This window comes from Globicephala melas, chromosome 13 (assembly GCF_963455315.2).
Source record: "Globicephala melas chromosome 13, mGloMel1.2, whole genome shotgun sequence".
Classification (NCBI taxonomy): domain Eukaryota; kingdom Metazoa; phylum Chordata; class Mammalia; order Artiodactyla; family Delphinidae; genus Globicephala; species Globicephala melas.
Window position 1 is genome coordinate 64,070,773 of NC_083326.1, and position 25,250 is coordinate 64,096,022.

General features: G+C 43.3%; 1 protein-coding gene across 1 annotated transcript in view; it reads right to left on the reverse strand.

Annotated features, from left to right (window-relative positions):
* Window positions 1-24,810, reverse strand: part of MAPK1 (mitogen-activated protein kinase 1) — a 91,923-nt gene extending 67,113 nt beyond the window's left edge. Inside the window, exon 1 of the mRNA XM_030836290.3 lies at window positions 24,492-24,810. Coding sequence (XP_030692150.2) covers window positions 24,492-24,607 — 116 coding nt within the window. The 5' untranslated portion in view covers window positions 24,608-24,810. The remainder of the gene's footprint in view (window positions 1-24,491) is intronic.
* Window positions 24,811-25,250: the final 440 nt, after the last annotated feature.

Genomic DNA, 25,250 nt, shown 5'->3' on the forward strand with positions numbered 1-25,250 from the left:
ATGTAAATTAAAAAATAATAATTTATAAGGTAACAATAACAGAAATCAGTTAAATAGACGGAAGAGAGTGCAGATGATACCATCAGAGCTGGAAAACAGATTAAAAAAGAATTAGGGACTTTCCTGGCGGTCCAGGGGTTAGGACTCTGTGCTTCCACTGCAGGGGGCACAGATTTGATCCCTGATCAGGGAACTAAGACCCTGCAAGCCGCACACCACGGTCAAAAAATAAAAATAAAAGAATTAAGCTACAATAACAGAGGCCCACAAAAAGAGTTAAGATTAACTGTTTAAGATCAGAGAGACAGTAAAATTAGAAAATAAATAAATAAAAATCAGAGAGAAAATAATCAAATAATATTTTTTGAATTAAAAACAAAAAAGATATCATTGGCAAGAATAAAAGAATAGTGTGCCTACCAATCAGGGTTAAATCCAAGAGGAAGAGGCTCAAAAAGGAAGAATAACCAGTGGCAAAAGGAGGAAAAACGAAGATCTCAGAATGCAGAAAGAGATGAGAAAATGATGCACACCCGGGCCCAACTATGAGAAGTAAAATAAGTGAAGATGGTTATTCGCCAAGTTCATTTTACAGAGCCAATGCCAAATAGCAACTAATGACTCTGAAAAGTAAATCTTGACAACTTAACAAAATAGTAAAATGTAAAATGCATGTGAAAAGAAGCCGGAATGTAAAAGGGCACCCCTTCCCCCAGCTCCACGTTGGCAGGAGGCTTTCTGCACAGGGGCTGATTACTGGGGAAAATATGGGGAGTGACTGCTAGGTGCAGGGTTTCCTTTTGGGGTGATAAAAACGTTCTGAATTAGATATCACCGCCCCTCAAAAAAAGCATGGTCTCATTAAAAAAAAAAAAAAATTCTTTTTTCAGTTCGGTATATCAGGGGCTAACACTTAAAGAGTTCAACGAATTCCCTGGCGGTCCAGGGGTTAGGACTGGCGCTTTCACTGACTAGGGCCTGGGTTCAATCCCTATCCCGAGAGCCGCACAGCGTGGCCCAGAGTTCAACCTGAAAAATCTCTTCACTCTGGAGAGCTACCAGCAACCAAGACCAGGCACAAGAGCAAGGAGAAAAACTGGCTCTGAGTTCTGGGAGTAGGGAAGAGGGAGAGAAAAGGCATCCTGATGATATATACGTTTTATCTTGGCCAACCCACTCCACCAGAGTATGAAAACTGACAAGGATTCAAGGTAGAAGCCCTGCTAAGAAGTTAAAGAGCAGACATCTGGGCAAAACAAGAGTAAAAAGCCTTACAATACCAGGTTATAGTTAAAAATAATAAACTAGACCAATGGAACAAACAGATTCCAGAAAGACACAGGTAAATACCTCTAAGTTTAATATGAAAACTCATGTGAAATTAGACAAGGTGTCTAATACTGCTAAAATTATACTCTTAATATGGAATAAAATACATAAAGCATATAAATGCAGCATTCTTCTCTGCAATCATTTCCACACAGCTTAAAAGACTAAATTAAAGGTTAAAGGCCTTCATGTATTTCACCAATTCTGAAGCAATAAAAGAACACAGCAAACAATTAGTTGATGAATTTGATTATACAAATTTTTTAAAGCTTTCAGAAAAAAATTTAAAGGCTTTCAGAACATTAATGCTTAGCTTCTAGTGCATAAACGGTTCCATAACTTGAATACAGTTCAAACATCAGATAAGTGAGTAAAACTTAGAAAAAAGTTTGGCCTCACAAATAACCAAAAACAAGGCACCTAAAAGGTTTATCTCATTTCTATTCAATTACATATAAATAAAAGAATAATACCATGTTGTCACAGCAAGAGGGAACCAGGGCTGGGGTGGGGGACACAGAGCAAAGAGGGACTTTTAAAGATTAACAGGGACAGGTGCCTGGGTGGGGGGGGATGTGGGTGGGAAAAAAAGATTAACAGGGACAGCACAAATTCAAATGCTATTTCTGGAGAGCAATCTGCAGAAGTCCTATCTTTGACCTGGTCAATCATTTTCGGGGAATAGGTTCTAAGAAAGTTACTCAGAGGGGGTGGGGGTGGGGTCTTGTTTGTGCTAAAATGTTTACAGCTGCATCATTTAAAAATAGTGAAAAGGACTTCCCTGGTGGCACAGTGGTTAAGAATCCGCCTGCCAATGCAGGGGACATGGGTTCGAGCCCTGGTCCGGGAATATCCCACATGCCGTGGAGCAACTAAGCCCATACGCCACAACCAGTTAGCCTGCACTCTAGAGCCCGCGAGCCACGACTAGTGAGACCGAGCACCACAACTACTGAAGCCCTCGCGCCTAAAGCCCGTGTTCCGCAACAAGAGAGGCCACCGCAATGAGAAGCCCGCGCACTGCAACGAAGAGTAGCCCCCGCTCACTGCAACTAGAGAAATCCTGCACACAGCAACGAAGACCCAATGCAGCCAAAAATAAATACATAAATAAATCTATTTTTAAAAAAACAAAAATGAAATCAAGAAAACACTTCCATTCACAATACCATCAAAACAAAATACTTAGGAATAAACCTAACAAAAGAGAGGTAAAACTTATGCTCTTAAAATTATAAAACTTTGCTGAAAGAATTAAATAGATGGAAAAACATCCCATGTTCATGGATCAGGAGACAAAATATTGTTAAGATGGCAGTATACCCAAAGTTGATCTAAAGATTCAACACTATCTCTATCACAATACCAGCCTTTTCTTTGTAGAAGTTGACAAGCTGATCCTAAAATTCATATGGAAACTCAAGGGAACCAGAATAACCAAAATAATCTTGTAAAAGAAGGACAAAGTGACAGGACTCACACTGCCCAATTTAAAAACTTATTGCAAGGCTTCCCTGGCGGCGCAATGGTTGAGAGTCCTCCTGCCGATACAGGGAACACGGGTTCGTGCCCTGGTCCGGGAGGATCCCACATGCCGCGGAGCGGCTGGGCCTGTGAGCCATGGCCGCCGAGCCTGCGCGTCCGGAGCCTGTGCTCCACAACGGGAGAGGGCACAACAGTGACAGGCCAGCGTACCACAAAGAAAAAAAAAAAAAAAACTTATTGCAAAGCAAGTAATCAAGAAAGTAATCAAGACAGTGTGGTACTGGCACAAGGATAAACAAACAGAATGGAGGAGAGTCTGGAAATAAACTTATTTGTCTATGGTAAACTGATACTCCACAAGGGTGCCAAGACCACTTAGTGGGGAAAGGACAGTCTTTTCAACAAATGACACTGGGGCTTCCCTGGTGGCGCAGTGGTTGAGAGTCCGCCTCCCGATGCAGGGGACATGGGTTCATGCCCCGGTGTGGGAGGATCCCACATGCCGTGGAGCGGCTGGGCCCATGAGCCATGGCCGCTGGGCCTGCGCGTCCGGAGCCTGTGCTCCGCAACGGGAGAGGCCACAGCGGTGAGAGGCCCGCGTACCGCGAAAAACAAACAAAAAAAACAAATGACACTGGGACAACTGGATAGCCACATGCAAAAGTATGAAGTTGGACCCTTACCCCATACCATATACAAAAAGTAACTCTAAATGGATCAAAGACCTAAATGTGAGAGCTAAAACTACAAAATTCTTTAAAGAAAACACAGGGATTGTCTTACATTTGGGCTGCTAAAAAAACCAAAAAGACACAGACTGGGTAGCTTATAAACTACAGAAATTTATTTCTCACAGTTCTGGAGGCTGTAAGTCTGAGAACAGAGTGCCAGCATGGTTGGGTGAGGGTCCTCTTCCTGGTTTGCAGAGTTCCCACTGTACCCTCACATGGTAGATGGGACCAGGAAGCTCTGTGGGGTCTCTTTTATAAACAGCACTAATCCCACTCATAAGTGGACTGTGGACCTGTACATATCTGACCGAGGGATGAGTTCCAACCCTTAGAACCAATTCCAGTGGTCGTGGCCCCTCCCTTCTTGGCTCTGCTGAAGTAAGAACTCAGGGGTTGCCAGTGTGAGGGGGTACAGACCGTTATTTGGAGATGAGACAAGAGAGGCAGAAGTTGCAGAGAACTTGCTGCAGCAAAGGGCAAGGCAGAGTTCTCCTGTCAGAGGCAGAGCACAGGGGTCACCAAGCAGCCCTCTGAGGATCACTATATTTCAACTAAGCCCCTTAAATTTGTACTTCTGATATACCTGATAATTTACTTGAACTGTGTCATTTTATACCTCTGCTGAGCCTTGGAGATCTAGTCAGAATGTATTAAAATGTTATGTATTTTATACAAAAAAGTATTATAGTTTTAAATCTTAGTTGTATAAATTCATACAGTAAAGAGTCAAAACCCTAAGAATTATTAGCACATTTTTAAGAACAGGTGATATTTATGTGAAATGGACACTGCAGTAAAATGGTTACAGAAGATAGCAACACTTAACATTGAGCTCCACCTTACACTATAGCGATCAGCTTACGTGGTATCCACTCAAGGTAGGGGACATTAAGTTTCCAACTATCTCATTAAAACCTCTATTCTATTTTAGAGAGTTTAAAAGCCAAATATAGCTGTGTTAGCTACAGTTCCACTAGATGAGTCTATATAGCAGATGACTTCCCTAACCTCCAAAAGCCTAATTCTCCTCCCCCTGGAATATAGGCCAGACTTAGTGACTTGCTTTACAAGTAAAATGGGGTGGAAGTGATGCTGTATGTCTTCTGAGGCTAGGTCATAAAAAGGTGCTCTCTGGGAAGAGCACAGCCAGCCACGATGTAGTGAGGATACTCAAGCAGCCTATGCAGAGGGCTCCACTGAGAGAAACTTGAGCCCTAACCCCCCATCTCCCCACCACAACCAACCAGCGCCAGTGTGTCAGCTGGGTGAGCTAGGAAGCAGATAGATACCCCAGACCCAGCTGAAATCTTGGCTGCAACCTCATGAGGCCCTGAGCCAGAACTGCCCAGCTAGGCCCACTCAATTCCTAACTCACAGAAAGTGTGAGAAAACAAATGTTTATTGATGTTTTAAGTCACGAAGTTGTAGGGCATTTATTACACAGCAATAGATTAGTACTACAACAAATGAAATGAGGAAAAACAAGATTACAGAAAACTCTGTAGGTGTCATTTGGTCTAGAAAAGGAATGAAGAGAATGTGAAGACCACCTAAAAACATCTTCCTTCCAGAACTGGAGCATCAAGAGCATGGCAAAGCCATGGGTAAAGTCCTTTCCTAGGTTGTTAAGTAGGATACTTTAAAAAGTAATTTTAAACCACAAATACACACAATATGATTCTCACAACTGTTGAGTGAAACAAACCACACACAAAAGAATACATACTTTATGATTCCATTTATATAAAATACAAAGCCAGGCAAACATGTTAGAAGTCAGGATAATGGCTATTCTGGTGGGTGAGGGGTGGGTAGTGACTAAAAGGAAGAACACAGCAGGCTTCTGGAATGCCTATCACTTCTGCTTCTTGATCTGGGTACTAATTACCCAGGTGTGTTCAGTCTGTGAAAACTCACTGGGCTGAACAATTAAAGATTTGTGTACCTGGCTAAATGTATATTTCAATGAAATATTTTTAAAGATAAAGTACTATTTATTACTGCTATTAGGAATAATAACCCATAATTAGTGCTTTTCTTCAACTAAGGCCTCTCATAAAAAACTCGACCACCATAAAAGCAATTAGGTAGTTTCATCATATGCATTAAAACCATTTAAAAAAAATACAATTCATACTAACTCCAGGAACAAAGAAGAATGCTTTCTATGCAGACAATTCTGAGACCACTTAACAGAGAAAGTACCTCTCATCCCTGCCGCCCCCCCCGGCCACTCCCCACAGGTGAAGCAGGCTGGGCTCTCCCCACCTTCTCGGCACACACTATCCTTTGGGGACTCTCACTTGGCTCCATTAAGGGATAATGGAGAACTTGAGGGCAATGCCCAGCTTCTCCCCTCAGGGAGGCCGTAAGCCTCATCTTGGAGGCCACCTGAGATAAGTACAACTAACAGACAGACGCTGGAGGCCCCATCCCAGGGCTGAGGAAAACGGAGGAGTCTCCTAAAGTCACCTGCAGGATTATGGGTATCAGAGTACTTATGAAGTCTAGTCTAATTGGAAAACTCATCTTGAAGACTTATAAAATTCCACTGAAAACCTACGAAATAAAAATAAAATGTTCTTCTACACCTGAAACTAACAAACATTGTAAATCAACTAAACTTCAATTTAAAAAATAAATAAATAGGGAATTCCCTGGTGGTCCAGTAGTTGGGACTCTGTACTTTCACTGCAGAGGGCCTGGGTTCAATCCCTGGTTGGGGAACTAAGATCCCAGAAGCTGCGCAGTGTGGCAACAAAATAAAATAAGGGACTTCCCTGGTGGTCCAATGGTTAAGAATCTGCCAGCCAATGCAGGGAACATGGGTTCAAGCCCTGGTCCAGGAAGATCCCACATGCCACGGAGCAACTAAGCCCGAGAGCCACAACTACTGAGCCCATGCGCCTAGAGCCCGTGCTCCACAAGAGAAGCCAGTGCAAGGAGAAGCCCGCACACTGCAACGAAGACTAGTCCCTGCTCGCTGCAACTAGAGAAAGCCCGTGTGCAGCAATGAAGACCAAGCATAGCCATAAATAAATAAATAAACAAAATTTATAAATAAATAAATGTTCTTTAACTTTCAATGTTTGGCATCATTAATTCATTAACAATGGTGATACTAGACGACCATGTGATTTAAGAAGTACTTTTATAATTGTCTAGGAACAAAGAGAAAATACATACACACGTGTACATACACACAGACTTCTAAGTTGTAAGCGCCCTACTGTATTTACTAAAGGCTCCTCTGAGGTAAGGGTTGTGTTTTATTCATATTTTTATCCCAGCAAGTGCTTAACACAATATTTGCTGAGAGTCACTCCCACTTTAGCTTCCACATATTTAGTGCTGACAGACAGCACACCAAACACACAGAGCACAGGACCCATCAAAACAAACTCTCCACCTCACACACATTAGGATGGTAACTATCAAAAAACAGAAAAGCAGTACTGGTGAGGATGTGGAGAAACTGGAACCCCTGTGCACTGTTGGTGGGAATGTAAAATGGTACAGCTGCTTTAAAAAACAGTAATGGTAGGGCTTCCCTGGTGGCTCAGTGGTTAAGAATCCACCTGCCAATGCAGGGGACACAGGTTCGAGCCCTGGCCCGGGAAGATTCCACATGCCATGGAGCAACTAAGCCTGTGCACCACAACTACTGAAGCCTGTGCACCTAGAGCCCATGCTCCACAACAATGGAAGCCACCTCAATAAGCACGCGCACCACAACGAAGAGTAGCCCCCACTCGCCACAACTAGAGGAAGCCCACATGCAGCAACAAAGACCCAAAGCAGCCCCCCCCCCAAAAAAAACACAACAGTATGGTAGGGGACACTTCCCTGGTGGTCCAGTAGGTAAGACTCCATGCTCCCAATGCAGGGGACCCAGGTTTGATCCCTGTTCGGGGAACTAGATCTTGCATGCATGCTACAATTAAGAGTTTACACACCACAACTAAGAAGTCCACATGCCACAACTAAAACCTGGTGCAGCCAAAAAATAAATAATTAAAAAAAAAAAAGTACGGTAGTTCTCCCAAAAATTAAATACAGAATTACCATTCCACTTCTGGGTATATAGCCAAAGAATTGAAAGCAGAGTGTTAGAGATATTTGTACATCTACGTTCATAGCAGCATTATTCACAACAGCCAAGAGGTGAAAGCCACTCAATTGTTCATTAATGGATGAATGGATAACAAAGAAAATCCTGCCATTTGCAACAATATGAATGAACCTTGAGGACATTAATGCTCACTTATATGAGGTACTTACAGTAGTCAAATTCACAGAGAAAGCAGAATGGTTGTTGAAAGGGGCTGAGGAGAGGGGAGAATGAACAGCTGTTAATGGGTAGTTTCAGTTTTGCAAGATAAAAAAGTTCTACAGATCTGTTATACAGCAAAGTGAATGTACTTTACTGAACTGTACACTCAAAAATGGTTAAGATGGTAAATTCTGTCGTATGCATTTTACTGCAATTAAAAAATAATTTTAAAACCCCAAAACAAGCTCCACAAGTTACCTACTTACATCAGTGTTCAGCCTGCACCCAATCATTCATTTCAATGCTTTTATCTTCTAAACCCATATTGAGATGGATCAGGATTACAGTGGTTTAGTTGATGTAGTCATTTCAGCACTCAAAAGGCATGATCCCCGTTTCACCAAAGAGTGAAATGAGACTCTGAGAAGTTAAATGACATGCTGTCAATCACCCAGCTATTAGTGCCAGAGATGAGATTTTTAAATGCAGTTTCTAATTGATAAAAGAGATATGTTCCTGCTGCTCTTAAAGAGGCCTAAGGGGCACGAGGAACTTTATTTCTTCTTTCATTCAGGTATTCAAATAATATAGGGAAGTAAATGGAAATGTGAGGACAGCACAGAGCTAGCAGCCTCAGCTAGCTAGCTCAGCCTCAGTATACCATCACTGGTACTATTCCACCTGGCTGATTTGACAAATATTTTCTGAGCACCTACTATGTGCAATGTGTGTACTAGGTACTGTGGTGACAGCAGTGAACAGAGTCCTCACTCTCAAGGAGTTGGGTCAGTCCTTTGCTTCATCTCTGGTTGACTTTCAAGCACACGAGAGCTGTCCCAAACTTTCGCCATGCTTTCCAAGCCTTCGATCCTCCAGGCAATGCACTCTTGGCAGATGTCCGACCTAACCTCCTACTTGACTCAGAAGCTAAGGCCACCTGGCAAAAAAACCTGTCACATACCCTCAGTCTGCCATGGTTTCTCCAGTCATGTCTGTTCTTCTAGTGCCCTTACTTTCCTTCCCTTGAGCTAAGGGAAAAGACCTCCTCTAACCTTCCCAACTGTGATCTCACAACATGCACAACTGCACCAGACACAATGCAGGCACAATACAGGCCAGAGGCCTGCTCCTTACTGCTTCCCTGGAGCTTCCTCCCACCAACAGCCCTTCTGAACCCTGCCAGTCCAGCCAGCAGAAAGCAGTTGAGAAAATGATGACATTCACCAGAGAACTGAAATCTGTGACACAGAATCAAAGAGACTCCCTTAAGAGCATGAAAAGGTAACTCCCAAAGTGGAGAAGGTATTTGCAATACATAAACCTAAAAAAAGACTCATGTCCAGTATCTAGAAAGAACTCCTATTATTTAATAAAAGGCCAAAATCTCAATAGAAAAGAAATGCAAACAACCTAAACACTTCACAAGATAGCCAAAAGGCTAATATAAAACAGAGCTAAAATAATCAGGAAAATGCAAACAACACCCAACCCACAACAAATACCACTTCATGCCCCCCCAGAATGGCTAAAACTAAGATAGAAAATATGATGTGTTGATCAGAATACGGAGCAGTCTGAACTCTAATACACAGATAGTGGGCATGAATACAATTTAACCACTTCAGAAAATGTCTTGGCAACATCCACTAACGTAGAATGTATGCATACCCTGTGATGCAGCCACTCTGCTCCTAGGTATACACCCAAAAGAAATTTGCACACATGCACTAAAATGGTCATAGTAGCGCTAATAATAATGCCCCCAAACTGGAAACAACCCAAATGCATATTCACAGTAGGACAGATAAATAAATTATGGTATAGTCACACCATGGAATACCAATACTGCAATGAGAATGAATAATCCACAACCACACAAACATGATGCTGAATAAAAGAAGCCAGCTACCAATGAGAACAAACATATTATACGACTCCATTCATGGGAAGTACAAAACAAAATGAATCCATGCTGTTACACATCAGGATAGAGCTTCCCCCTGGAGAATGGCAACTGGAAGGAGTCCAAGCGGAGCTTCTGAGGCGCTGGGGTTCTGTTTATCTGAACACTGGTTAGTTATATGGGTGTGCTTAGTTTGTGAAAATTTATCAACCTGTAATCTTATGATATGCGCACATTTCTGTATGTATATTATACTTCAATAAAAGTAAAAAATTAAAAAAAAATTCTTAATAAGTAAAAAATAAAAAGGGGGAGAGGCAGAAAAGAACAATTATCACCAAAATTGAGGATAGTGGTCAACTCTAGAAGCGGATTTGATAAGACATTTCTAAGGTCCTGACAGTGTTCTATTTTCAAATTTGCACAATGATTACGTATATTTAACTTATTCTTTAAACAGCACATATAAAAAAGAATACAGGATTGGTTCAAAATGTTGGAGTAGAAGGCTGTGCACTCACTCTCTCTTGCGAGCACCAGAATCACAACTAGCTGCGGGACAGTCACTGACAGGAAGACATTGGAATTCACCAAAAAAGATACCCCATATCCAGAGACAAAGGAGAAGCCGCAATGAGACAGTAAGAGGTGTGCAATCACAATAAAATCAAATCCTGTAACTGCTGGGTGGGTGACTCACAAACTGGAGAACACTTATACCACAGAAGTCCACCCAGTGGAGTGAAGGTTCTGAGCCACATGTCCGGGCTTCCCAACCTGCGGGTCCGTCAATGGGAGGCGGAATTCCTAGAGAATCAGACTTTGAAGGCTAGTGGGATTTGATTGCAGGACTTTGACAGGACTGGGGGAAACAGAGACTCCACTCTTGGAGTGCACACACAAAGTAGTGTGTGCTTCGGGACCCAGGGGAAGCAGTGACACCATAGGAGACTGAACCAGACCTACCTGCTAGTGTTGGAGGGTCTCCTGCAGAGGCGGGGGATGGCTGTGGCTCACTGTGGGGACAAGGACACTGGCAGCAGAAGTTCCGGGAAGTGCTCCTTGGTGTGAGCCCTCCCAGAGTCGCCATTAGCCCCACCAAAGAGCCATTAGGCTCCAGTGCTGGGTCGCCTCAGGCCAAACAACCAACAGGGAGGGAACCCAGCCCCACCCATCAGCAGACAAGTGGATTAAAGTTTTACTGAGCTCTGCCCACCAGAGCAACACCCAGCTCTACCCACCACCAGTCCCTCCCATCAGGAAGCTTGCACAAGCCTCTTAGATAGCCTCATCCACCAGAGGGCAGACCCCAGAAGCAAGAAGAACTACAATCCTGCAGCCTGTGGAAGGAAAACCACATTCACAGAAAGACAGACAAAATGAAAAGGCAGAGGACTTTGTACCATATGAAGGAACAAGATAAAACCTCAGAAAAACAACTTAATGAAGTGGAGACAGGCAACCTTCCAGAAAAAGAATTCAGAATAATGTTAGTGAAGATGATCCAGTACCTTGGAAAAAGAATGCAAGCAAAGATCAAGAAGTTGCAAGACACTTTTAACAAAGACCTAGAAGAATTAAAGAACAAACACCTAGAAAAATTAAAGAACAAACAGAGATGAACAATACAATAACTGAAGTGAAAAATACCACTAGAAGAAATCAACAGCAGAATAACTGAGGCAGAAGAACAGATAAGTGCCCTGGAAGACAGAATAACAGAATAAAGAAAAAAACGAATGAAAAGAAATGAAGACACCTTAAGAGACCTCTGGGACAACAGTAAACAGAACAACATTCGCAATATAGGGGTCCCAGAAGGAGAAGAGAGAGAGAAAGGACCCAAGAAAATATCTGAAGAGATTATAGTCGAAAACTTCCCTAACATGGGAAAGGAAATAGCCACCCAAGTCCAAGAAGCGTAGAGAGTCCCAGGCGGGATAAACCCAAGGTGAATCATGCTGAGACACATAGTAGTCAAACTGACAAAAATTAAAGACAAAGAAAAATCATTGAAAACAACAAGGGAAAAATGACAAATAACATACAAGGGAACTTCCATAGGTTAACAGCTGATTTCTCAGCAGAAACTCTACAAGCCAGAAGGGAGTGGCATGATAAAGTGATGAAAGGGAAGAACCTACAACCAAGATTACTCTACCCAGCAAGGATCTCATTCACATTCGATGGAGAAATCAAAAGCTTTACAGTCAAGCAAAAGCTAAGAGAATTCAGCACCACCAAACCAGCTCTACAACGAAAGCTAAAGGAACTTCTCTAAGTGGGAAACACAAGAGAAGAAAAGGCCCTACAAAAACAAACCCATAACAATTAAGAAAATGGTATTAGGAACATACAAATCAATAATTAACTTAAACGTGAATGGATTAAATGTTCTAGCCAAAAGACACAGGCTTGCTGAATGGATACAAAAACAAGACCCATCTATATGCTGTCTACAAGAGACCCACTTCAGACCTAGGGACACATAACAGACTGAAAGTGAGAGGATGGAAAAAGATATTCCATGCAAATGGAAATCAAAAGAAAGCTGGAGTAGCAATACTCATATCAGATAAAATACACTTTAAAATAAAGAATGTTACAAGACACAAGGAGGGACACGACATAATGATCAAGGGGTCAATCCAAGAAGACATAACAATTATAAATATATATGCACCCAACACAGAAACACCTCAATACATAAGGCAACTGCTAAGAGCTATAAAACAGAAAATTGACAGTAACACAATAATAATGCAGGACTTTAACACCTCACTTACGCCAATGGACAAATCATCCAGACAGAAAATTAATACGGAAACACAAGCTTCAAATGACACAACAGACCAGATAGATTTAATTGATATTTATAGGACATTCCATCCAAAAACAGATTACATTTTCTTCTCAAGTGCACACAGAACATTCTCCAGGATAGATCATATCTTGGATCACAACTCAGGCCTCGGTAAATTTAAGAAAACTGAAATCATAACAAGCATCTTTTCCGACCACAATGCTGGAAGGTTAGAAATCAATTACAGGGTGAAAAAGGTAAAAAACTCAAACACATGGAGGCTAAACAATACGTTACTAAATAACCAAGAGATCACTGAAGAAATCAAAGAGGAAATCAAAAAATACCTAGAGACAAATGACAATGAAAACACAACGATCCAAAACCTATGGGATGCAGAAAAAGCAGTTCTAAGAGGGAGATTTACAGCAATACAAGCCTACCTCAAGAAACAAGAAAAATCTCAAAAAAATAATCTAACCTTACACCTAAAGGAATTAGAGAAAGGAGAACAAACAAAACCCAAAATTAGTAGAAGGAAAGAAATCATAACGATCAGAGCAGAAATAAATGGAACAGAAACGAAGAAAACAATAGCAAAGATCAATAAAACTAAAAGCTGGTTCTTTGAGAAGATAAAATTAATAAACCATTAGCCAGACTCATCAGGAAAGAGAGAGAGAGGACTCAAATCAATAAAATCAGAAATGAAAAAGGAGAAGTTATAACGGATACTGCACAAATACAAAGCATCATAAGATCCTAAAGATGCCACCAGAAAACTACTAGAGCTAATCAATGAATTTGGTAAAGTTGGCGAATACAAAACTAATGCACACAAATCTCTTGCATTCCTATACACTAACAACAAAAGATCAGAAAGAGAAATTAAGGAAACAATTGCATTCACCATTGCAACAAACCAAATAAAATACCTAGGAATAAACCTACCCACGGAAATAAAAGACCTGTACTCAGAAAACTATAAAACACTGTTGAAAGAAATCAAAGATGACAAACAGATGGAGAGATATACCATGTTCTTGGATTGGAAGAATCAATATTGTGAAGATGACTATACTACTCAAAGCAATCTACAGATTCAGTGCAATCCTGATCAAATTACCAGTGGCATTTTTTACAGAACTGAAAGCCTTTAAAATTTGTATGGCAAACACAAAAGACCCCAAATAGCCAAAGCAGTCTTGAGGGGAAAAAACGGACCTGGAGGACCCTGACTTCAGACTATATTACAAAGCTACAGTAATCAAGACAGTATGGTACTGGACAAAAACAGAAATATGGATCAATGGAACAGGATAGAAAGCCCAGAGATAAACCCACACACCTCTGGTCAACTAACCTATGACAAAGGAGGCAAGGATATGCAATGGAGAAAAGTAGTCTCTTCAATAAGTGGTGCAGGGAAAACTGGAGAGCTACATGTAAAAGAATGAAATTAGAACGCTCCCTAACACCATACACAAAAATAAACTCAAAATGGATTAGAGACCTAAATTTAAGACCGGACACTATGAAACTCTTAGGGGAAAACATAGGAAGAACACTCTTTCACATAAATCACAGCAGCAAGATCGTTTTGGATCCACCTCCTACAGTGATGGAAATAAAACCCAAAATAAACAAATGGGACCTAATGAAACTTAAAAGCTTTTGCAAAGCAAAGGAAACTACAAACAAGACGAAAAGACAACGCTCAGAATGGGAGGTAATATTTGCAAGCAATCAATGGACAAAGGATTAATCTACAAAATATATAAACAGTTCATGGAGCTCAATATTAAAAAAACAAACAACCCAATCACAAAATAGGCAGAAGGGGGCTTCCCTGGTGGTGCAGTGGTTGAGAGTCCGCCTGCCGATGCAGGGGACACGGGTTTGTGCCCCGGTCTGGGAGGATCCCACATGCCGTGGAGCGGCTGGGCCCGTGAGCCATGGCCGCTGAGCCTGCGTGTCCGGAGCCTGTGCTCCGCAACCAGAGAGGCCACAACAGTGAGAGGCCCGCGTACCGCAAAAAAAAAAAAAAAAAAAAAAAAAAGGCAGAAGACCTAAATAGACATTTCTCCAAAGAAGACATACAGATGGCCAAGAAGCACATGAAAAGCTGCTCAACATCACTGATTAGTGAAATGCAAATCAAAACTACAATGAGGTGTTATCACCTCACACCAGTTAGAATAGGCATCATCAGAAAATCTACAAACAACAAATGCTGGAGAGGGTATGGAAAAAAGGGAACCCTCTAGCACTGCTGGTGGGAATGTAAATTGATACAGCCACTATGGAGAACAGTACAGAGGTTCCTTAAAAAACTAAAAATAGAATTACCATATGACCCAGCAATCCCACTATTGGGAATATACCCAGAGAAAACCATAATTCAAAAAAACCTTAGTTCAAAACCATGCACCCCAATGTTCATTGCAGCTCTATTTACAAGAGCCATGTGATGGAAACAACTTAAATGCCCATCGACAGATGAATGGATAAAGAAGATGTGGCATATATATACAATGGAATATTACTCAGCCATAAAAAGGGACGAAATTGGGTCATTTGTAGTGATGTGGATGGATCTAGAGACTGTCATACAGAGTTAAGTAAGTCAGAAAGAGAAAAACACATATCGTATATTAACGCATACATGTGGAACCTAGAAAAATGGTACAGATGAACCAGTTTGCAGGGCAGAAACAGAGACACAGATGTAGAGAGCAAACATATAGACACCAAGGGGGAAAGTGGTGAGGGGGTGGTGGTGGTTGTGGGATGAATTGGGAGACTGGAATTGACATATATACACTGATATGTATAAAATACACAACTAATAAGAACCTGCTGTATAAAATATAAATAAAATAAAATTGAAAAGAAAAATACAACATAACCAACTAGGATTTACTCTAAGAACGCAAGGAAGATTCAATATAAGGAAATCCATCAGTATGATCCTCAATGCTAAAGAGAGAAAAACCATATGATCACCTCCATTAAGGCAGAAAAGACATTTGAGAAAATTCACTTATTTATGTTAAAAAAAACCAAAATAGAAGTGATGGATATTTCTGTAAATATAATAAATAAAATATACCTCAGCCTAATGCCAGCATCTTAATAGAGAAACACTAGAGGCTTTCCTGCTAAAGCCAAAAACCACATAAGGCCAAAATATTTTCCAATTTACATTTTTATAGTTAAGCACTACATTCTAGGATGCTAGATAAACATCTACCAGTTCTTGAATGCTACATTCTGCCTGCTGGGGTATCCAGAAGCATTCCTAAAGTTTCTATAAAACTTTAGCCCTCTTATGACTAATTTCTGTCTTATACTTTCTCTGTGGCAGGAAACAAATGGCTCTTTCCAACAGTTATGTCAGAGTGGACAAAGAATCAAAAATGTCTTTTCGGGCTTCCCTGGTGGCGCAGTGGTTGAGAGTCTGCCTGCCAATGCAGGGGACACGGGTTCGAGACCTGGTCCAGTAAGATCCCACATGCCACAGAGCAACTAAGCCCATGCGCCACAGCTACTGAGCCTGTGCCCTAGAGCCCGCGAGCAACAACTACTGAGCCCACGTGCCACAACTACTGAAGCCCGCGTGCCTAGAGCCCGTGCTCCGCAACAAGAGAAGCCACCGCAACGAAAAGCCAACGCACCACAACAAAGAGTAGCCCCAGTTCACCACAACTAGAGTAAGCCCACGTGGAGCAATGAAGACCCAATGCAGCCAAAAATAAATAAATTTATTTTTAAAAAAAGAAAAACAAAGAACATTCCTTCCAGCCACTCAGTTAAAAACTCTCTCTTAGCCAAACACACGTGAATAACCTAATCACTCGAGGTAAACTATTACTCTGGAACAACAGTATTAGAAAGTTCTTTAACTTTATAGTACAGAAAATAATTTTCCTCAAGGCTTTAATTCTGGGCCTAAATGATTTATCAATAAACTGAAAAAAGTATCTTAGACATGTCTATGATAAGTACTATAAAAAAAAAGAAGTAAAAGGAAACTATTTATTTATCTATTTAGGCCACACCATGCGGGTTGTGGGATCTTAGTTCCCTGACCAGGGATTGAACCCATGTCCCCTATAATGGAAGCGTGGAGTCCTAACCACTGGACTGCCAGGGAATTCCCAAAAGGAAACTCCTTAGAAGGAACCTAAAGCCAAGGCCTGACCAAACCTTTCTAATCCTCTCTTCAAGCCACTCCCATTCAGCTAGGCACCCATAGACCATGAGGGCTAGATGTTTCGTTTACCAATGTAGTGAAACAACTAGTGCGTGCCTGGCGTACACATACACTATTTGTTGATTTAATTAGTAACTGGGAAGCCCAAGTGGAGTTAGTTGCTCTGTCCAGAATGATCTCAGAACAGTGTTTTTACCACACGACACAGTAATTTATTTCCTTATCAGTCTGTCTCCAACAATGCACTGCAACATTCCTGAGGGAGGGCAGGAACATGGACCAGGGTAGGCACAGGAGATGCTCTGTTAAATCAAAGAATGGGAGAGGAGACTTCCCTGGTGGTGTAGTGGTTAAGAATCCACCTGCCAGGGGCTTCCCTGGTGGCGCAGTGGTTGAGAGTCCGCCTGCCGATGCAGAGGACACGGGTTTGTGCCCCGGTCCGGGAAGATCCTACATGCCGTGGAGCGGCTGGGCCCGTGAGCCATGGCCACTGAGCCTGTGCGTCCGGAGCCTGTTCTCTGCAACGGGAGAGGCCACAGCAGTGAGAGGCCTGCATACCGCAAAAAAAAAAAAAAAAAAAAAAAGAATCCACCTGCCAATGCAAGGGACACAGGTTGGATCCCTGGTCCAGGAAGATCCCACATATCGCGGAGCAACTAAGCCTTTGCGTCATAACTACTATGCCTGCGCTCTAGAGACCACGAGCCACAACTACTGAGCCTGCGCGCCACAACTACTGAAGACTGTGCTCCTAGAGCCCGTGCTCCGCAACAAGAGAAGCCACCAGAATGAGAAGCCCACACACCACAACGAAGAGTAGCTCCCGCTCACCACAACTAGAGAAAGCTTGCGTGCATGGCAACAAAGACCCAACGAAGCCATAAATTAATTAATTTTAAAAAAGGGAGAGGAAGTTGCTCAAGATCAACTAATGTTAGTCAATTGGTCATGGCATATCCCATGCAGACCCCACCCATACATACACTCCACTTCCCAGCTCCTACTAGCTGTGGATGGGTTCAGAACCCAGAGCCTGCCCTAAGACTCAGCATCTGAGAGAAATCTTGGAGAATGTCTATCCTGTTGACTTTCCAATGTATGGGAGCCCCAAGAGAAGCAAACGGGGAGAAAAAGCATTTCAGGGTTAGGCAGGTGGGCAGGTGGAACAGGCTGGATGCATAATGGTGAGGTAGCTCTAGATGTTTGTTGGGGAATCAGTTGTTTTTTATTTAGTAGATATGTTAATGTGAGATGAGGAATAAATTATAGATGATTCCTGGGAAAACTCAACTTGGATGCTTTTCATGAGACTCTTTTTATAAATACTTGAGAATTGAGAGCATTCCCATTAAATTCATGGGAATGGCCTATCATTTAGAGCTAACCACCAGGCTGTTATTAATATAAATTTAATTTTGTTTGAGTTTTACCTGCACTCAAAACCGTTCAGAAACTCTGGATATTCTGCTGCTCATCTAAGCTGGTCTCCTCACATCTTTGAGCTCCAAAAAGCATAGAAGAGACATTTTTATTAAAAGTTAAATTAACAGTTAACAAGCAAAACTATGAATCTGAATCCAGATGCATTTCCAGGTCTCGAGCCTTTATAGATGATATATACTACTGCTGGCCCTGCCTTTCAAACAGGTGGTACAAATACCCCCAGCAGAGCTCCAGGGAGGGCAGGAGGGAGCACTACAGCAGAGAGTAATAAGCACAAGTTTACAGAGGAGACGAACCTTAGAGGAAAACTGGACTTGAACAGGGCCCAGTGTTTCTTGGGGATGGGTTGGAGGGAAATACTGCTGGCCTCTTAGCAGGATGGTCCTCCAGTGCAGGACTACACCGTGAGCTGCAGGTTGTTCAGCACATCTGCCTTGACCATACACACACCGAAGGCCAATAACACTCCCCAATCAATTTAACAACCAAAAAACAAAACCTAACCCACATACATTTCAAAATGCCACTGGAGAGGGGGTAAAAATCACACCCACTGAATACCCCTAGATAAGAAGAAAGAAGAGAAAATAAGCACAAGCAGGTAGAGAGCATAAGAGAGACAAGGAAGGGAACACAAAATGTGATGAGGAACTGGCAGAAAAAGGGCATCCTCTAATGACTTTCACCTAAAAAATCAAGTCTAAACTCAGTAAACAATGTCCTTCAGAATCTGGCCAGGCCCATCCCAACTGTCTCAACTCCAGCTTTCTTCCGAAGGCACTCAATCCATACCCCTAGCTTCCCAAACAACTCCTGGTTTTCCTGACCTGATGTGCTGTTTTCATACTTCTGTGCCTTTGCATGTACGTCTTCCTCTACCTAGAATGCACTTCTCAAGGCAAACTTCCAGTCACATATCAACATCCAGCTCAAAAATTTGTGAAGCCATACAAAGACAGCCCCGTCATTCAGGCCTTCTTTTTTCCTCACAATACTGCACACGTCCCTTCTGTATGACACTGGTACATTCTTTGCATTACTGCCCAACTCCATCCCACTATCTGGACTAAGGGGTACTAAAAGGCTGAGACGATGTGCATCCTAGCATATAACAAGTGCTCAGTTAAAGTTTTCTGAGTGAATAACCTCGTATGAAAGGTTTTTGGTTTTTTGGCGGTACGTGGGTCTCTCACTGCTGTGGCCTCTCCCACTGCGGAGCACAGGCTCCAGACGCGCAGGCCCATCGGCCATGGCTCACGGGCCCAGCCGCTCCGTGGCATGTGGGATCCTCCCGGACCGGGGCACGAACCCGTGTCCCCTGCATCGGCAGGCGGACTCTCAACCACTGTGCCACCAGGGAAGCCCTGAAAGGTTTTTTAAAAGGCTAAAATGTAAAAAAAAAAACAACAAAAAAAAGCTAAAACGTGACACAGGGCTTCCCTGGTGGCACAGTGGTTAAGAATCCGCCTGTCAATGCAGTGGACATGGATTCGAGCCCTAGTCCAGGAAGATCCCACATGCTGCAGAGCAACTAAGCCCGTGCTCCACAACTACTAAGTATGCACTCTAGAGAGCCCGTGAGCCACAACTACTGAAGCCCACACGCCTAGGGCCCGTGCTCTGCAACAAGAGAAGCCACTGTAATGAGAAGCCCGCACACTGCAACAAAGAGTAGCCCCTGCGTGCAGCAACGAAGACCCAAGGCAGCCAAAAAATAAATATAAAAAAATTTTTTAATTAAAAAAAAAATAAAACATGACACAAGCAAAAAGCAGACAACAGATATTTTCTGTTACTGAAAACATGTATTTTCTCAACTTGGGTCTTTGGTTGAGTATCACTCAGGAACCAGATTAGGATACTCTATCACTTGCGAGCTGGGTGTCCATGGGCAAGTTAACCCTTCTGTGTCTCAAATTCCCACTTACTTAAAGTAACCACCTTGACAGTGTGAGGATTAATTAATGTATGTTAATTAATTAATGTATGTATGTTTAAAAAACAAAACGTAACAAAAGTTCTATTAGTCTGCCATAACGACAAAAAAACTTCACAGGACAGGATATTATACCATCAGGAATGTGATCACAATGAAATTTTAGTAGGAACCATCTGGTTTTTTGGGTTTTTTTAAGGTCTCACATATTTATTACTGAGCCAAAGCACTAGTGCACAAACACACAAAGAGAAAAATCATTTTCGCAATAAAACACATCCAGCTGTTCAGACAGTAGTGATGTTCTCAGAGTGACATGGTAAGATGCAGCATAAATATGTGTGCCACCTCATATGCAAGGCTCCTTATAGACCCAGCTTGGTTCTTCTCCAATGTCTTCTCTTGGAGTTGTATCTGATTTTATTACCAGTTTTCACTGGAATCCATTGGTGAATGGGATGATTCTGCTTTTGTTTCTTGGCCAAGAATCGCTTGATCCTGAAGTCTTGTGAGAAGGCATGGTGAGGAGCAAACTCAACCACACACAGGATGGCAGAGAAGAGAAGAGAGCCCATCTGTTAGAAGAGTTGAAAGTTAACAAATCTAACAGCTGCTCTTCCAGCTGCACGGTGCTCTCTACAGTATTTAAACCAATTCCTAATGACCACGACCTCCCTTGGCTCCTTTGATAGTGTGAACTCTGGTTCACTGGTCTCCAACCACATTTCCTCCGTCCTCTTCTGTAACTTGCCCTCTATTGACACCTGAAGTCAGGCATTCCTTTGGCTCAGCTCTCACATTTTTCTCACCTTGTCCACTCTCAAGGCTTTAATTAGTGTCTCTATGGAGATGACCCCACGACCTCTCAGTCACATTTTAGAAAGTGTTTCAAACTGAACTTATCCAAAATACTTATCTTAATTAGATGACCAAGCAAAGAGCTTCAATTTCTCCTCTTTCATACTATTTTTTTTTTCCTGATTCTTATACATCTCACCAGTCCAGAGCTTCCTCTTCCTCTGCTCATCTATTAAAAGCACTTGTTTGCCAGAGCTACCTCTTTGGTCTTTCTCTTCTGTCTCACTGGTTCTTAACCTTTCTGGGATAATGGACCCTTTGAAAATCTAATGAATGCTGTGGATTGTGTCACTAAAAAGGTAAACATACAGAACATATGCATGCAATTTCACCTAACCAATGACCTCAAGTACGAATCTGTCCTCTGGACTTCCCTAGTGGCACAGTGGTTAAGAATCCGCCTGCCAATGCAGGGGACACGGGTTTGAACCCTGGTCTGGGAAGATCCCACATGCCACAGAGCAACTAAGCCCATGCACCGCAACTACTCAAGCCAGTGTGCCTAGAGCCCGTGCTCCGCAACAAGAGAAGCCACTGCAATGAGAAGTCCGTGCCCCGCAACGAACAGTAGCCCCAGCTCGCTGCAACTACAGAAAGCCTGCACGCAGCAACGAAGACCCAACACAGCCAAAAATTAATTAATTAAAAAAAAAGAATCTGTGCTCCTCCACCCAAGACTATCACTTACACAAATTTTCATCTCCAGATTTTACTTCCCTCTTATTTTCAAGATGCCTTCTGGATATAGTTTAAATGGCCTAAAGGCATCACAAACTTAACAAGTCCAAACCAGAACTCACTATTTCTCCTCAGCAAACCTCCTCTGCCTATATGGTATTCCTTCTCTTATAACAGCACCACCATCCTCCCAGGCTCCCACGCTAGAAGCCTTGGAATTAACAGCCATGTCCATGCCATATCATCAAGCCTGGAAATCCCTCTCAAATCCAAATCCCACCTCTCTCACCTCTTACCCATTAAGACCTCACTCATCATCCTCTGCTTCATCCCACACTTGCCATGATTAGAAGTCCATCACTCTTCTGACAAGAGCCCCTGTTACTGATTCTATCTTTATAAGGGCTCTCATCTCCATCTGCTATTTTCCATGCCCACTATATTACTTCACCTCTAGAAGGTTACAACAGCCTAGGTGATTCCCCACCTGTTTTTTTTCCTGTCATTTCCACCAGTGTTGGTCTATCGTCCCACCAAATTCCAAAACTGACCATGTGCCTGCCTCTTTTCAAAAACATTCATGCATCTCCACTGCACAAATATACAAACAAATTCAGTTTCGCCTTTAGAGTCCTCTACAAGTTTGTCACCTAAATACTTTTCCAGGATTAGATTCCACAGCTCAAACTGTCACTTTCACCTATTATCTTTCTATCAAAATCACACTCACTCCTAAAGACCCAATTCAAACCCCACTTTTCATCTTTATATCCTCCACTTGATGATTAGGAAAGGACTCTGCAAGAAAAAGGCAAATTCCTAATGAATTGATTCAGGAAATTAAAAAAGAAAAACCTCTTTTCCTGAAAATCCTTAAATCCTTCTGGAAGCATTAATTTTTTAAAAATGTCACTATTCAAATATTAACATTTCAATCAAGAAATCCTCCATAAACTCAACATTGTTAACCAACATTTACTAAATGCTAATAGCATACGACGTAGATTAAATTCTTATATTAAATAAATATCATCAACCTGAAGATAAAAAGCTATAATTTGGACCCAGATTCTAATTCCAATAATATTTGTACTTGGATCTTACTTAAGAAAAGAACATCATAGTAAGAGGACTTGATATTTCACCTGACAGAGACTGAGAAGGTCAAATAAGCCTACAGCAGTGACAGAAAATTACCAGAAAATTATCTAAATCAGCTTCAGATTAAAAAGAAATAAAAAAAAACTTGCAACTGAAATGTCATAAAACTAGTTTTTTTTAGTACATATTTTAAAGGACTGAAGGACGTGATGGGCAATTCTGAACCTCTCATAAAGAGACATGTTTACTGGGATACTTACCAGCAGGTGCAACAGAAGTGATGCTGCGGGCAGTTCTTTCTCTCCGTTACATTCTAGGACCTTATTTCTTTTAGGCCTGACCTAATTTAATTTCTCTTTTGGCTCCTAAGCCTCTGAGTTCATGTTAATTTTCACAGTTGTGCACTGTGAAACATTTTGCTCCTAAAGAGTATGAAAATATTCAAGATTCAATTAAAGTCTTTTTTTAAAAAATAATTTTAACTAACACTTGGCAAAACATGCCCTCTATGGTATTTCTAAAATTATGATCATTCAAATTTGAATACATTTCTGAAATAGAAATGCTAAGAGTAAAACATCCTAAAATTCTAATATGATTAATAACACTATTTAAGGAAAGTGGGGTGTAATGAAAAGAACTGCAGCAACTGAAACAGGATCTCAGTCCACAATCTCAAGTATGCCTCTTTAGTTGTATGACCTTAGGAACTGGTTTCACCTCGAAATACTTTCTCATCTGAAAGACATCACCGCGTTCCCCTCCCTGCAGCTGTTTGTTCAAATGAGATAATGGACCTAGCACAGTACCTGCCACGAAGTGTTCAATAAATATTAGTTCGCTTCCTTCGTTCAACAGAAAAGACACACTCACGAGAAAATTTCGGTGTAAGGGAGTCTACACTTGCACAGGTCTTCACCAGCACAAAACACCACAGCTAGGTGGTCCTAATGAAAAACAAGACTGTCACCCCGATTCCACAAACGCTTCGGTGAGCTGGATCGAGACGAGAGAGCCTGAATGTGATTCTGCAAGAACTCCATTAGAGCTACACACATACTGACCACTAAAGCATTAACAGAGAAAGTTCACAGTAATTGTGCTAAAACGTCTGGATGCCTTTATGCTGGTAAGAGAGCCCACGCGGAGCAAGAGAAAAACAAGTCAAATTAGGCCCAACTCCAAATGACTCCTTAATAAACCAAAAGAGCAATACTGGCTTATCCTTCCTGAAACGCTAGCAGTACGGTATTAAAAACCCTTTGAAGACTTCAAGATTGAAATATTCCACAACGAACACTGGTGCCACTAACGCCTTTTAGAAAGCCTGCGTAGGAGAGCCCGCCTCGCACCACGGAAGGCACTTAACGAAAGCCGTTCGCGGAAAACGCAAGCGAGGGGAGGAAAATCATATGATTATTTCGGAGCTGTGCACACACGCCGCGACGAGCATCCGAAGGAATTCGAGGCCGCGCTGTGCGCACACTGGGGGCGGGGGCGCCTCGCTGCCGGTCCCGGGGTCCCGGCCCCAGCCTCCGCCCCTCGGGCCCAGCGAGGAGCAACGCCCAGGCCCGACGGCCCGGCCCGGCCCGAGGCCCCCAGCTCGCGGACGACGGCGCAGCCCAGGTGGAGGCCGAGGTCGGGGGCCGGGGCCGGGCCAAAGCCCGGGCGAGACCGCGGCTGCGTCCGCCAGGCCCAGACAGGGGCGGCCGAGCTGCGGGGCGCGGACACTCACCACACCATGCCGTAGGCGCCCTCGCCGATGTAAGAGAGATTCGTGTAGCGCGGCCCCACGTCGAACACCTGCCCGCGGACCATCTCGGGGCCCGCGCCCGCCGCCGCCGCCGCCATGTTGGCTGCCGGGCCGCCGCAGCCGCCGCGCTGGGCTCGACGCTCCGCGGCCGCCGCTTGGCCCACGCCGCGCCTCCCGGGGGACCGCGCCGCCGCCGCTGCAGCCGCCGCCGCCGCTGGCCGGGAGGAAAGAGGGAGGCCGCCGCTCGGGAGAGCCGAGGAGCAGCCAGCCGCTCGGACCGACTGCCTGCCTGCCTGACTGACGGGCGGGCCGGCAGGCGGAGGGAGGGGCGCGCGCCGATGAGGGCGTCGGGCGGGGCCGGGAGACGTGCGCGCGGATTGGCTCCCCGCGCACGGGGGCGGGGCTGCGCAGCCGGCGGAAGCCGCGCGCTCGGGGCGGGGCACTGCGGCGGCTCTGCGGGACGCGGTCACGTGCACTCGCGGGAGGCGGACCCCTAGGCGCAGGGGACGCGGAGGCTGAGCCAGTGGGCCTGCGGGGCCTAGGAAAGGAACCTCCACCATACCTTGCCGCGCGCCCTGGCCATGCCTGTGCGAGTCCGCGGCCCACACGGACAGAAACTGGAAGGGTGACCGAGACCGAGAAAGACATTTGCATCCTGAGAAAGTGTGAAACCTAGAGGTGGAGGCCGAGACGAGAGGCCAGGACGGGACCCGCTGATCAGACAGAGGCTCGTTCAACAAG